The sequence below is a fragment of the Petaurus breviceps genome, unplaced genomic scaffold (assembly GCF_028583685.1).
Source record: "Petaurus breviceps papuanus isolate PSGF00001 unplaced genomic scaffold, PetGlider_PUasm1.0 214, whole genome shotgun sequence".
Lineage (NCBI taxonomy): Eukaryota > Metazoa > Chordata > Mammalia > Diprotodontia > Petauridae > Petaurus > Petaurus breviceps.
In genome coordinates, this window is record NW_027185863.1 from 15,052,199 (window position 1) to 15,067,243 (window position 15,045).

At 39.8% G+C, this 15,045-nt stretch overlaps 1 protein-coding gene across 2 annotated transcripts in view; it reads right to left on the minus strand.

Moving 5' to 3' along the window:
- Positions 1–2,264: 2,264 nt before the first annotated feature.
- Positions 2,265–15,045, minus strand: part of COL4A2 (collagen type IV alpha 2 chain) — a 301,862-nt gene continuing 289,081 nt past the window's right edge. For both annotated transcript variants that reach the window (XM_069094108.1, XM_069094110.1), the window contains exons 43-48: positions 13,416–13,514; positions 12,289–12,435; positions 12,001–12,117; positions 11,490–11,681; positions 8,812–9,098; positions 2,265–3,724 (exon numbers count right to left, since the gene is read on the minus strand). In XM_069094108.1, coding sequence (XP_068950209.1) covers positions 3,467–3,724; positions 8,812–9,098; positions 11,490–11,681; positions 12,001–12,117; positions 12,289–12,435; positions 13,416–13,514 — 1,100 coding nt within the window. In that variant the 3' untranslated portion in view covers positions 2,265–3,466. The remainder of the gene's footprint in view (positions 3,725–8,811; positions 9,099–11,489; positions 11,682–12,000; positions 12,118–12,288; positions 12,436–13,415; positions 13,515–15,045) is intronic.

The following is a 15,045-nucleotide window of genomic DNA, read 5'->3' on the forward strand; positions in this document are numbered from 1 at the left end:
CAGACTCCATGTGACTACATTCAGACTATTAGGGGACAGAGTATATCTTCAAAGCAGGGAAGGTCTTCAAATTCCCTTAGGCTTACTAAGGGGCAGGGAAGATCTTCAAATTCCCATTTTTTACATTTCTCCAGCTCATTTTACAGATGAGGAAACTGAGGCAAACAGGGTTAAGTGACTTGCCTAGTGTCACACAGCCAGTAAGTGTCTGAGGCCAGATTTGAATTCAGGAAGATGAATCTTCCTGATTCCAGGCTGGGCTCCACCTACCTACTATATTTCTTTTTTTTTTTTTTTAAGCAATTGTAACTTGCTCAAGGTTACAAGGCCAGTTATTTCTGGGTGGTGCTGAGTATCTGAACCCGGATTTGATCCAGGTCATCCCGACACTGGAGCCGGTGCTGTTACTCGCTGTGCTACCTGGCCGCCCCTAACCTACTATATTTCAATATAATTTCCTTTGTAGCCCTATGTATTTTATGCATTTAAAAACATTAATCTGAGAAGGGAGTTCATAGGCTTTACCAGACATAAAAAAGTTAAGAATCTCTGATCTAACAGTTACTTTTAATTTGCATAAACAAGATGCATAAATTTGCAACTTTGAGTCACTGGGATTTTATTGTTTTAAGTTTACGTTTTATAGTTTAACTTTTTTATGTAATTAGAAGTTTAAGAATAATCTTGCTCTTGTGCTTCTGACCCCATGTACTCAAGCTTTAAGGCTGAGATTGCTTTTTGAATGGAAGACTATTCCCATTAATTGTGAACCAAGTCAAATTAACAAGCATTTATTATGCACCTATTATGAGTCAAGAAATGTGCTAAGAACAGACATAAAAAATCTAAGAACCAAACAGGCAAAAATTTTCTTTTTTTTTTTCGCAGTGTGGAAGGCAGGGCAATTGGGGTTAAGTGACTTGCCCAAGGTCACACAGCTAGTAAGTGTTAAGTGTCTGAGGCCAGATTTGAACTCAGGCCCTCCTGACTTCAGGGCTGATGCTCTATTCACTGAGCCACCTACCTGCCCCAAAAATTTTCAACCAAAAATTATTTTTGTGCCTATCTTAGCTTTAGGGGAAATAAGGAGCAAATACTGTTTTTGATGGTATCCCTTGGACAGTTGTTCCATCAATTGAGAATATAACGTCAAGGAAGTTCAGTCAATTTCTTTATTTATTTCACCAAATAGATTTTTTTCTTTAAAGAGATTAAACATAAAAGTTTTCTTTTAGATGCTGAAGATAATGTTCTTTGAAATTATTTCAAAGCATCAAGACCAAAAGAGGCTATCATTAAGGCTGCATGCCTGGATGAGTATTTCAATGAAAACTTACTACAAGGGAAGGCTCTTTTTTCCCCCCCTTGGGTTGGTAGGAGGTATGATGAAGGAAGAAATATTTAAAAGCAGCAGTAATGCATCACTAAAACTTAAAAAAAAACTTGTCATGGTGTTCTCTACAGAAACAATTACTCTTATTTATACCCTTTCAGACTCTTATTTCGTCCAATGAATATATTGATGTTATCTGATTTTAAGTTCACATTAATTCCATTTGTATGTCAGGGGGCCTAATTAATGACTTTCCATGAAAGAACTCTGGTGCTAATAGTTGGAAAGCATATTATGCTTTTTTTCCCAAAAATTCACATTGGTAATGGTTAGAGCGTTTCTCACAAATTCTAACAAGCAACACATTTTAACAAACTTTTATAAGTTCCTCCCCTTCTCTGTGTTCCTGTCTCTCAGTTTCTGTTTTTGTGTCTGTCTTCCTCTCTTTCAATTTCTATTATCTTTCTCAATCTCTGTCTCTTAATCTGTCTATTTTTCTGTCTCCAATTCTCAAATTTTCTGTCTCTCAGTCTCTCTCTCTCTCTCTCTCAATCTGTGTTTCAGTCTCAGTCTTTGTCTCAGGTCTGTCTGTCTGTCCATCTTTCTGCATCTCAGTCTATGTCTCTCAATAAATAGCTTCAAAAGGTGAAAGACAGCTGTGGGCCAGAGGTATAGAATACAGTCTAGGCTTGGGTAGACATTGGGAAGAAAAAGCAGAGTTTTAGCATCAAAGCATTAGAGAGACAGAGAGAGAGGAGAGAGAGAGACAGAGACAGACAGAGACAGAGAGAAGTTTTCTTAGTAACTTGTCAAGTATAGGAGCTTGTTTATAAGATCGCCAATCTCTTGAAATATCAAATGTATTATGCTGCATGTATTTATGTAAATTTTTTTGATCTACAAATATCAGAAAATCAAACACAGGCAACAATTTAGGATTTAGAAAATAAATCAGGAACACTTTTATTTTGTTATAGTTATAGCCAAGGTAGAACAATCATAAAAAGCACAAATTACTAAAAGGAATGAAACATAACTTTTTCATGATAACTTGCGGTAATGGAAGACACAAATTTTAAAATTTTAGAAGTTCATTCTTCCAAAAGATATTGTTGGTAATAAACTTGTCTCAAAGTGGAGACAGCACAGAGGGAAAGACTACTGAAATATTAGTAAGAGTCCTGGATTCCAGTCCTGGCTCTGTTGTGTGGCCTTGCAAAAAGTCAGTTTCCCTCTCTAGGCCCCAGTTTTCATATGTGTGAAATAAGTGAGTTAGATTAAATGGTAGCTAAGATGTCTTTTCTAATTTTGTAGTCTTATGACTTTCTATTGTCCAATTTTATATTAATGCAGCAAAGAGAACTGTTAACAAGTTATGTGAAAATAGGCAAAAACTTCTGAAAAATCACTGTTCACCCTGGTGCGTGTATATAACAGGTCCTTAAATATTTTCTGTGTGAAGAGAATTTATTTAGAATTTGAGTATAAAGAAAAATATTTTTATAACGCTATCTTGATGGCTAGAAAATACTGCACAGTGTGATTTTTCAGTCTAAAAGGCCAAAAGGTAAGTAAGCTCATAGATTAAAGACATTGACATTCCTACTATGCAATGGTCAGGTTGCAATAATGTGGGAGGATAGCCTATGTCTTCCTGGGAGTTTCTACCAATTCAGACCATGTGTTTTCATTTTCTTGCCCCACCTTTCATGATTCCATTAAGTGAGCACAAATCTGTTAATATTCAGCTGCAATGGAAAGTATGATGTGTGTACATATATGTATATAAAACACACTATTGAATTAGTTCAACATAGTGTTATTTGCTTACCCAGTGTGACATGTTTGGTAGTAGTTCATCTATTAGTGGTTACTTGGTTTGAAGGGTCAGAGTGTTAGAAAAAAGATGAGGGTTCATTTTGAAATGGGGATAAAGTTAGACAGGCAAGAGTCTATTTAATATTAGAGAAGTGACTAGTGTAAGTGCTGGTGCCAAATTCCTTTAGTTTAAAAAAAATCAACCTGTTCAGCATCTGAGGTAATAAGTTAAGCACCAAAATTGACTTTCTTTGGCATGTCAAGGCAACAAAGAAGCCCGTTCCTCTCTTTCTCCCTCGGGCCTCTGGGAAAGTGTTATAGGTTCTTCATGCAGACTTGGCAACGACTGATGTGAGTTCGGATGAGCCCTGCTTTGAGGGTATCTGCCGAGGGGGAGGCCTGGAAGTTCTGCTCTGGAATGGTGGTGAGCCAAAAGCTGTACTTGTTGGCAAAGTAGTGACAGGTTCCTCGGCCCCCGTTGCATTCGATGAAAGGTGTGGCCCTGAAATCCTCCAGACAGCTGCCAGGAGACACCAGTGACTGTCCACCACCCTCATCACCGGCCGCGGTGTGCTATAAGAGGGGAACACAAAAGCAAAACGAATAAATAAATTAGCCTTCTACGATGGGAAGTGAGGAAGAGAACATCTTGCTATAAATTTGGAAGGAAACATGGCGTCAGATGGCCTCATTTTAGAACTTCATGGTTTAGTCCTCTTAAACTGACTCCTAAGAGCTGACTGCTAATTTTCAGAATAAGCATTTCACACTTCAGAAATTGGCAAATATGACAAGTCAAAACTTCATTTGTTGTTCTGTTTGTTGTCTAAACTTGAGAAAACGTTAATGATATAGATGAGATTTAAAAGTGTGTCCTGCAATCTACTGTTGGTGAAGTTGTGAACTGATCCAATCATTCTGGAGAACAATTTGGAACTATGCCCAGAGGGCATAATCAAAAATGCTATCCATCTCCACAAAGAGAACTCCATGTACAGACTGAAGCATACTTTTTTCACTTTATTTTTGTTGCTTTCTTTCTTTCTTTCTTTTTTTCTTACAATATGGCCAATGTGGAAATGTTTTGCATGACTTCACATGTATAACTGATATATTGCTTGCCTTCTCAATGAGGGAGTGAGAGAATCTGGAACTTAAAATTAAAAAAAAAATGAATGAAAAACTAAATAAATAATAAATTGAAATAAAAAAAACAGCACTATTCTGAGAAGGGGTCCATAAATTTTGCTATAAACTCATGACACAAAAAGGTTAAACAGCCCTCTGATTTAGCATTTTACAGAGAAGAAGCTGATATACCCAGAGAAGTTAGGTGATATTAACTTTAAGCATTCTGAATCTAACATGAGCTCCTTGAAAGTAGGGACTATCTTCTGCCTCTTTTTCTGTCCTCAGTGCTTAGCATAGTGCCTGCACATAGTAGGTGCTTATGTTTATTGATAAAATGTTTCATTGATTGATACAAGTTTAGATATACATTGTTTAAGGGTATAAACAATTTTAAAAAGGGGAAATTGTTAATTATTTTTAAACGTATTTAAACTCAATCTAATAAATGAAATACAAAACAATTTTAGGTGCCACTGTATTGGAAAAAAATTAAAATAATAAAATTCAAAGTTAGCAAGACAGCTAGGAAACGGGTTTTCTATTGTGTTTTTGGTGGAACCACAAATCAGTGGCATCTTTTTTCGAGCATTCTGACAATAGTAAGAATTAGAAAAACAGAACATAACAAAGGAGTCTCACTTGCCTCTTTACAGAGGAGATAGATTCTAGACTCAGAGCACTGTGTATATAATGTCAGAATTTTTGATACATTAGTTTTGCTGAATTGTTTGTCACTATGTACATATAAATAATAGACTAGTAACCTAAAATTTGTACTTCTAGTAGTTAGCAGGATAGTTTAAAAGTCTATGTATAAACCGTCACCCCCTTTGGAATAAGCATAGTAGATATAAATCTAAAATTGTAGAAAAATAATCCACGTCAAAAGAATGTTATAAAGATTAAAGAAGTATTTGTAAAATACCATGAATCCCAGAGGAAAGAAGAACCTAGATTGTAGAGTGATTTTAGGTGTTACAGTACAATTTCAAAAACTGGACTTTTCTGATTGTATTAAAATACACTATGGGTAAAGCAGAATAATTGTAATAACAGCTGACATTTAAGCAGGGTTTATAAAATATTGATGTATTGATGTGTGATACATTTATTGCCTCATTTGGTTTTCTGTAAAAGCTTGAAATGACATGATTAGCTTAGAAGGCTGGGGGCTATTTCTGTCCCTCAAATTTAACTTTATAAAGGGTCTTGCTTTGCTGTCTTACTCTTTTTCAATCAATAAGTTTTAAAAAATAGTTTTTCACCCTGAATTTAATGAATTAATTTTTTTCTGAATTTAATGAACAACAACAAAAAAAGAAAGAACATTTCTATACACAAAGTAAACAGGAAAAGCAGATTATAGTTCATAAAACCATGAAATATGTACAACTTGCTTTTTAAAAAGTATATAAAAAATTCAGTGTCACTTTAAAAGCTATCCTGCTTTCATCAAGCATTTAATAAAATTCCTACTATATGGCAGTCACTGTGCTAAATACTAGGGATAAAAAGTACCTCTCCTCGGGGCGGCTAGGTGGCACAATGAATAGAGCATCGGCCCTGGAGTCAGGAGGACCTGATTTCAAATCTGGCCTCAGACACTTAACACAAAACTAGCTGTGTGACCTTGGGCAAGTCACTTAACTCCAATTGCCTCCCCCCCCCCAAAGCAAAAAAAAAGTGCCTCTCCTCAAAGAGTATTGTCTCGATGTCAATTTCATTTCATTTATATTGACAGGACACATTTAATTGCCACCAACTTTGGAGTCTGTAGATACCAGGTTTCAGCAACTTGGAAGCAAAATAAAATGGTCTTTTGTCTACTGACCCGTACGAAATTGGCAAGGTCCTACAATGAGATTGTTAGTTTTCCTAGAGAAGCTGAATAGGCCTCGTTCTAATCACTAAAGTGACTTCTTAACCTTTCCTGTGTCATAGACCCCTTTGTCAGTCTAGTGAAGCCCATGGACCTCTTCTCAGTACAATGTTTTAAAATACACATGGTACATAGGATTGTAAGAATAATAAATTATTTTGGAATAAATATGTATTTTTTTCTCAATACACATGGTACATAGGATTGTAAGAATAATAAATTATTTTGGAATAAATATGTATTTTTTTCTCCTCTAAGTTCATGGACCTCCTGAAAATGTATTTGTGATCCTGTTGGGGGTCCATAGACCCTAGGTTACTAAGAATAAGGCAAAGTAGAACACGTGTCTTAGTGACTGTATGATGGTCACTGTCTACAGTGAGTGGAATTTCTTCACATCCTCTCTGGGATATGGCTTGGGAGAGTGGTGATCCTCCTTAAATTCCTGTTCCAGAGTTCCCTGGAGTTACAGACTCCATAGGAGGGCAGCTAGTGGCACCTGATAAATGGATACAGATATAGCTCAAGGTCAACAAAGAGAAAAATGGGGATTTAAAGGTATGTTTCCTTTTGTTTCTATCTCTCGGCATAATGCAGGGGAGACAATGCTAGATTTGGACTCAGAGGACCTGGATTCGAATGCTGCTGCTATTCCACGTGACAGTTTGCTCGCTTAGAGCAAACCTCTGAACTTGATTCTGTGTCATTGGTTAGCTGGCAACTGTCTAGCTGAGCACCATTTTTAGGGCCATTTGCCTCTGCTGTACCTTCCCCTTGTGGGCTCATCTCTGTTATGTTATCAGTCTATGATGCCAAGAGTCCTCAGTATGCAACAATAAACTTTATTTTGGTCAAGGACAGAAAAGATCACTGGGTAGTTACTGTACAGACAAAGCCACTGATGGTTTTAGTATTTAAGACCCTACCACAAAGACAGGCAGACACAGACACACACAAAGAGAACAAACAGTAAACTCAACTTATCTACCTGGAAGGCTGACAGAGAATTTATCTGGAGTTCTGGGAATTTTAGAATTCCAGACCTCACATACCATGCGGCTATCCCCTCCCTCAGCATGTTATCAGAGGACTTTGTGATCTCTGTCCTGTCTTATCGCTCATGCTGTTTGTGGAAAAGAACCTCAGACCACTGTTATTGGGATGTGTAAGCGGAAGATTAAATGTGCAAATCCTATTAATCTGCTCTAATGACATTAATTTGAAATGTAATTGCTAATGAGGAAAGGGGCTGCTCTGACCTTTCTTAGGATAATATGTAATTAGTCTTTCAGAAGGGAGGAAGCTCATTTGATTTTAAAAGTTTAAAATGGGAATTAAAAAAAAAACCAACTTAACAAAACTTCTTCCTTACCTATTTCGCAAAGGGACTGCGGAGGCTGCCACCAGATGAAAGAAATTGTTTTAGGAATCCCTTGAAATTAATATCAAATGATAAGCTCCCTGACAGTCAGAAAGTTTGCCTTCTATTGTACAGAGCTTTGCATACTAATTAGACTGAACCAGAATGTATCTGTTACATCAGACTTGGATGCTGATTTTATTTGCTTCCTGAACATATGTCCATACTACTCTAGTTTTGACTAGGTTGGGGCCCACTTCAAATTTGATGTTTTCTGCAAATGAACAGATTTGGTGTTCTCAAGCACTACTGTTATCAGCACTAAGAAATAAAAATTAGATTTTTTCCCCTCTAATTTGTGTTTCTCCCTTCACCGTTAGATTATTTAATTTTAGGAGCAAAAGAAAATTCCAGTAGCCTATTCTGTCCCCTTTAAGTAGGATCAAAACTGACCATCCAAAGCTGAGAGCTGCCTTTTTATATCTTCTGTTAAAGGTTTATAAGGACCAGTTATGATCTCCCTGGTAACCTGTTCTGATATAGGGTTATGCAGGGGACACAGTACAAGATTTGGAGTAAAAGAAGTAAAAGTAAAAGTAAAAAAAATTTGGAACAAAAGATTTGAAACTCTTCCCTCTACTTTCCTGTGACAGTTAAGTGGGCAAGCCACTAAACTTATCTGGGTCTCAGTTTCCACATTTGTAAAACAAGGCATTTGGATTAGGTGATTTTTTTTTTTTGGAGGGGAAAGGCAGGGCAATTGGGGTTAAGTGACTTGCCCAAGGTCACACAGCTAGTACATGTTAAGTGTCTGAGGCTGGATTTGAACTCAGGTCCTCCTGACTTCAAGGGCAGCTCTCTATTCACTGCACCACTTAGCTGCCCCTTCAGTCACTATTTGCCCCTATATCTAACTTCTGGCAATTCATGGCCATCATCCCAGTTCCATATTTGCCAAGACAGAGCACAGGCTAACAGAATCACAAATTAGAGCAAGAAGAAAGCTCTTGGATTATCTAGTCTAACTCACATTTTAGAGATGATAAAACTGAGAAAGGTTATAAGATTTGCTTAAAATTACTCTGAGGAGAGGAACTGAGGCTCAAATGCAGATCTGATTCCAAACCCAGTATTTCTGGACTCTGCCACGCTCTGGCCTAACAAGCCACCAAACATTCAGGCAGCTCTTTTGGACACTTACCTAAGACTGCGTTCAAACGGCTGCCTAGCAGGCCAGTTCCTGGCGGTTTCTCTCCTATTTAAGAAGAAGGCTGGAAAAGCGGTACATACCATGAGGAAGGAGTAGCCAATCCACAGGCTGCGCCACCCTGCAGGGCAGTGGGGGATGGAGACATCTTGGCTGTGGACAGCGATGGCCACGGCAGGGGCTTCGCACACAGAGCAGCGGCTGATATAGGGCTTGATTTCCTCTTCTGCCACAGGCATCATGGGCAGTGGTGCAGTTGTGGAGAGCCAGTAGGACTTGTCATTCCGGCTGGCATAATGGCAGACATCTCCAGGGTTGCAGTACAGGAAAGGCATGGTACTGAAACGAGCCAAGCACGAGCCAGCCAGTCCTGCCAAAACAAAGCCAGGCCAAGAGTTCAAACAACCCGCTCTGGGCTGGAAGAGATTCTTCCCAGGAATGACAACACATGAAAGCTGGGGCTTACTACTCTCCCTGGCTCCAAATTTCAAACATCCTTTTGGGATTTGTTCTGTGAAGTTTGGATTCTGTCAAAGGACTGCACTTGAGGACCTAGAGGGTCACATATGGCCTTTAGGCTGCAGGTTTCCCACCCCTGTACAGGTACACTGCAGTTTTCTCCAAAATGTATTCAGTCTCCTGTCTGCCAATATTCTTTAAATAATAAATTTGTGTATATTCCATTCATCCTTGCTAAAATTTATCCCTCCCTACCACATCATCTTGTTTTCTATTTTCTTATATCAAGAAGCCTGTGGAAAATAGTTCCCTGGCAAGCATATATGAAAACACCAAACAAGAGAGCAGAAACATTATTATTTTTGTCTTTTTTTTTGAGGGGAGAAGGCAGTGCAATTGAGGTTACGTGACTTGCCCAAGGTCACACAGTTAGTAAGTGTTAAGTATCTGAGGCCAAATTTGAACTCAGGTCCTCCTGACTCCAGGGCCTGTGGTCTATTCACTGCGGCATCTAGCAGCCCCTAGAGACATTATTATTATTATTATTATTTTTTTAAAGCAGTTGGGGTTAAGTAACTTGCTCAAGGTTACATGGCCAGTTATTTCTGGGTGTGGTGCTAAGTATTGGAGCCCGGATTCTATCCCAGGTCATCCTGACTCTGGGGCCAGTGTTCTTACTCACTGAGCCACCTGGCTGCCCCTAAACAATTGGGGTTAAGTAACTTCCCCAAGGTCACACAGCTAGTAAGTGTTAAGTGTCTGAGGCCAAATTTGAACTCAGGTCCTTCTGACTCCAGGGCCGGTGGTCTATTCGCTGCGCCATCTAGCAGCCCCTAGAGACATTATTTTTAAAAAATGATTGATAATATACCTACTCCTTTATTCATTGGGTCTGCTGTTTATTTTCCAAATAGTCTCAGGGGAAGTGCTTATTTATTTTTATTTTGCTTTTTGGAGGGCAATTGGGGTTAAGTGACTTGCCCAAGGTCACACGGCTATTTTTTGTATTAAGTGTCTGAGGCCGGATCTGAACCCAGGTCCTCCTGACTCCAGGGCTGGTGCTCTATTCACTGCACCACCTAGCTGCCCCAAAGTGCTCATTTATTAGGTTGTTTAGGAGAGACCCTTTCCTGTTGCTTAGGCAGAATGGACACTGCCTGATAAGAGAACAAGGATAGAGTAAGAAGGAAGATAATCGAGGTTCTTTAGTGGGTCAATAAGCAGACCTACTATGTGCCAGGCATTGCACTGTGCTAAGGTGCCCCTTTCAAGGAAACTATCACTGGCACAGTGTGTGAGACCCAAGCTGAGCACCTCACACCACTGGGATGGTTAGCAGCAATCCTCGAAATGTGCCTTCATGTAACATCTTATTCATTGTGATTCTTATAATAGGATTCAATTCATTTTTTTAGTTCCAGCAATTCTAGTTGGCCTGACTAGCCCTTATGGTCTTTATTTAGCTGATTTAGCCAACACACTCTTCTGCAGACTACTAAGCCTCACTAGTGGAAAAGGAGGGGCAGCTGGAACAATCAGCAGGCACCGATTAAACACCTACTATGTACCATGTGCCAGAATTCCCAAAACAAAAGTCATCATCTTCAAAGAGACTGCTTTCTACTGCAGGAAGCCAGCACATGTGGCTGAGGGGCCTGCCAGACTGCCATTCCCTGAGAACTTCAATTATACTTGATAGGTCTTCCCTTGTCCTTCCTGTCCACATCGAGCTCTTTTAGCTTTATGTAGCAGGACAGTCAACATGAAAAGAAGACCACCCCCTAAGTGATAACATGTAGTCTTCTTTTCTCTTACTCTTGAAGTCAGGAATACTTTACACAAAGGACAAGGGGATATTTGTGGCACTGAAAACGATTTCTTTTATTACTCATAACTCATTTGTGGTACATGGGACAAAACTTGCGAAGATGAAAATATGTAAATGGGAAATTTCAAAGGTAAAGATGGGCATAGAGAGGCCCTGATGGACCCATAGAAGATTAAAAAGGCAGGGAATTATTTCATGTCCCATTATTATTGTTGTGAAATTTAGGATGTTTGAAAGATTTATTTTCATGATCAGTTATCTTATTTATTGTTCTATTTTAATTTTATATTATTATTATGATCTTGATTTACAAATGTTTGTGATTACCCATGATTCAATGGAAGAAGATAACTGACAGGTGATGAAAGGACCTCATTCAGGTCTCTGACTTGTAGTCCTTCTAGGGCCAAATAACCAACAGATCACGTAAGGACTTTAGAGAAATGTCACAGAAACCACGGAGACTCTACCTACCAAGGTCTTGGTTGTGTGCTTTTTCCTGGCCTTCGAAGTACAGTAGACTGTACCCACTCCAGAGTTTATTCATTCCAACCGGACACATTGGCTCTTGATCAGTCTGGCTGTGTTTCACCAGGAGATAACCGATGCTAACACTGCGGCCTGGCATGCCAGGTAGCCCGGGACTTCCTGGTCGTCCTGGTTCACCTGGAAACCAAGAAGAAATCAGTCCATTTGCTTAGTGACTCTTTGAAAACTAATTAAGGTTGACAAGGGAGAAGCAATCATGTCATCTTTTTTTTTTTTTTTAAGCAATCGGGGTTAAGTTACTTGCTCAAGGTTACCCAGCCAGTTATTTCTGGGTGTGGTGCTGAGTATCTGAGCCCGGATTTGATCCAGGTCATCCCGACACTGGAGCCAGTGCTCTTACTCGCTGTGCTACCTGACCGCCCCAATCATGTCATCTTTTATACTCCATGCCTGGAGTATATTACTTCCTTTTGTCATGATTTGGTTCATCGCTTACCTTCTTGGCCTACTGGTCCTTGATGACCCACGGGACCTTGGTCACCTCTGAATCCTGGCAGGGCTGAAATACCACCTCTTCCTTGGGGTCCTGGTTTTCCAGGTAGTCCCCGTAAACCTGGACAGCCACAAAGTTTAGTATTAGTAAGAATCAATGGAAAACAAATAACTACATTAGGTATGTAACAGTCATGTGAAATCTTCACAGAAATGAATTTTAAAAGGACAAACATGTCATCCCTGATTTTCCCTGATGCCCCCCTAGTTCAATTCCAGTTCATGTTCCTACCTGGATCACCTGGAGGGCCCTGGGGACCCATCTCTCCTTGCATTCCAACAGGCCCTCTCCTTCCATGGGGACCTGCCACCCCAGGTTCCGTGGCAATCTTCAGGGGGACCCCTGGAATCCCAGGAGATCCAATAGCACCAGGAGTGCCTAGGAAGGAGGGGAAAAGGTACCAAGATATATAAGAAACATTAGCTGTTGAGCTAAACCCTAGACTATGTCCACTGGTAGCTGCCAAAAGCAGATCTCAAAGCTGTACTGGAAAAACATGACCTTTTGAGAACCGGATAGATAAGAATTCTCTTTATCTGAGCAAGAACTTGGCAAACAGAATTTGTGGACCTCTATCAAATACTATCAGGACTTTTCTTCACAGGGTGAGAAAATAGTATTACTAGGTATCAAAGTAGCAAATGTGGTATGTTTAAGAACGCACGGTTAAAAGAAAATGGCTTCTTAAGCAAGTCTCACTTGTGTTGTTAATCAGATTCCCAGAGGTAATAATAACATGCTTTTATCTACAGCAATTAATCTCAACAGTTTCGCCTCTGCTTCCTTTTATTTTAAATCAAATCTTCATTAAGTGCCTATGAAGTACGAATGACTGTAGAGTGGGGTCCAAATGTGGTCTCCACTATAGTATTAATATCAGGCTATTTCATTTCCTTTTATAGCTATCTCCATGGGTGGTCAGAGTAGTAAGCCCAACGACAGATTCTTGGTTTCCAGACTTCCATATCGGGAGGCCTTCTCTGGTCTCCTCTGCGCCACCCACCATCTAAATCACATCATATTTGTTCTGTAAATATTTTGTGTATACTTATAAGTGTACTTGTCTCCCCTCAAAAGAATGCAAATTCTTTGAGGGCAGGGACTTTTTTTGGGGGGGAGGTCTTTGTATCCCCATTTTCTAGCACATTGCTCGGCACATTGTTAAGTATTCAATAAAGCTTGTTGAATTTAAATGAGGAACAATTGAGAACTCAGAAGATACACAGGGATGCCTTAAATTATTTATTTTCCCCTTTCAGTCCTCAGAGAGAAAACTCCCATAGAGACTTAGGCCTCAGCTGCCCCTTTCAGTGTCCCTGCAGAAGTCATTGCTTGTAGCCCTGAAGACGCATACTTACCAGGTAAGCCTCTGTCTCCTTTTGGTCCCTTGGGGCCTCTGTCACCAACACTTCCTGGTATCCCATGGTATCCCATGAGCCCTTGTTGTCCTTTAGGCCCTTCAATATAATAAACAGCACATTTATGTTATGTATGTTGGATCTCTCAGTTCATCAATCTCAACTCCCATAACATTTTCCCATACATTTTCCCTTCTAAGTGACACACAGTTTGGCCATGCTTTTGATCTCACTATCGATTCTCCCTCCATGATCCAGAATGCTGAAATTCCTCTATTTGGTGGCAGCCTCCTACCCTTCCATTTCCCCCTCTGCCCCATTCCTTCTGGCTGTTTAGTCATTTCAGCTACGTTGGATTCTTATGATCACCTTTGGCGTTTTCTTGGCAGAGTATACTGGAGTGGTTTGCTGTTTCCTTCTGCTGAGAGGGAATGGTGTAGAAGTTTTGTTTTTGTTTCTTTTGCTTTTTTTTTGGAGGGCAGTTGGGGTTAAGTGACTTGCCCAAAGCCATACAGCTAGTAAGTGTTAAGTGTCTGAGGCCAAATTTGAACTCAGGTCTTCCTGACTCCAGGGTCGGTGCTCTATTCACTGTGCCTCCTAGCTGCCCGGTGTAGAAGTTTTGAGGAGAAAATAGTTTTGGAATAAATACTAAAGAGAATTGCTAGAGGATCATTCGGGGACAAATCAAAGGATTGTTAACCAGCAGTAAGGGTAAAAAATTGTAGTGGACCATTTGATGTGGTCGTATCACTTCCTCCACTGACCACCCTATTCCTGACCTCCCTGGCCTCCTTTGTTCTTGTGAGTCTTCTCTGGTTTTCTTTACATATCTGCTTCTTCTCAGTCTCCTTTACCCCAGCCACAGGGGTCTCCCAACATTTTCCCTGGCACCTGTTTTCTTCTTTCCCCTCTCTCATCATCTCCTTTATCAAGTCACATTTGTGTAGATAATCCCCAAATTTATGTATCTAGACCTAATTGCTCTCACCAATTCTGCATCACTATTAATCTGAATGGAAAATTTCACTTGGATGTCCGACAGGTACCTCAGCATCCACAATGGATTCCATCATCTTCTTCTTTAAACCTGCCATTTCAAAATTCCCCATTTCTGTTGAGAGTACCAATGTTCTTCCAGTCTCATTTTGGCAACCCAAATCCTTAACTTTTCCTTACACCTCATATCCAGCCAGTTACCAAACCTTGTCAATTCTATCTCCAGAACATTTCATGCCTCTGTCCCCTTCTCTCCAGGCATATTTCCATCACTCTAGAACAGAATCTCATTATCTCTCCAGTGGATTACTGTCCTAGCCTTCTAACTGGTCTACTTACTTCTTGTATAGCTCTCCTCTTTAATCCATTCTCAGCACTGTTGCCAAAACAATCTTCTTAAAGTACAGGTCTGACTATGTTATTTGTCAGCTCAAGAATTTTGGGCTTTCTGTTGCCTCTAAGATAAAATTCAAGGCTCTCAATTTGTCATTTAGAGTTCTGCACACTCTAGCTTCTGCCTGCCTTTTGAGATTTATTTGATGTTTCTCCCCTACATGTACCTTCCACTCCAGCCAAACAGTGCCTTGAATCCCCACTCCTGTGCTATTATAGACAGTCTCTTCTTCCATGTCTG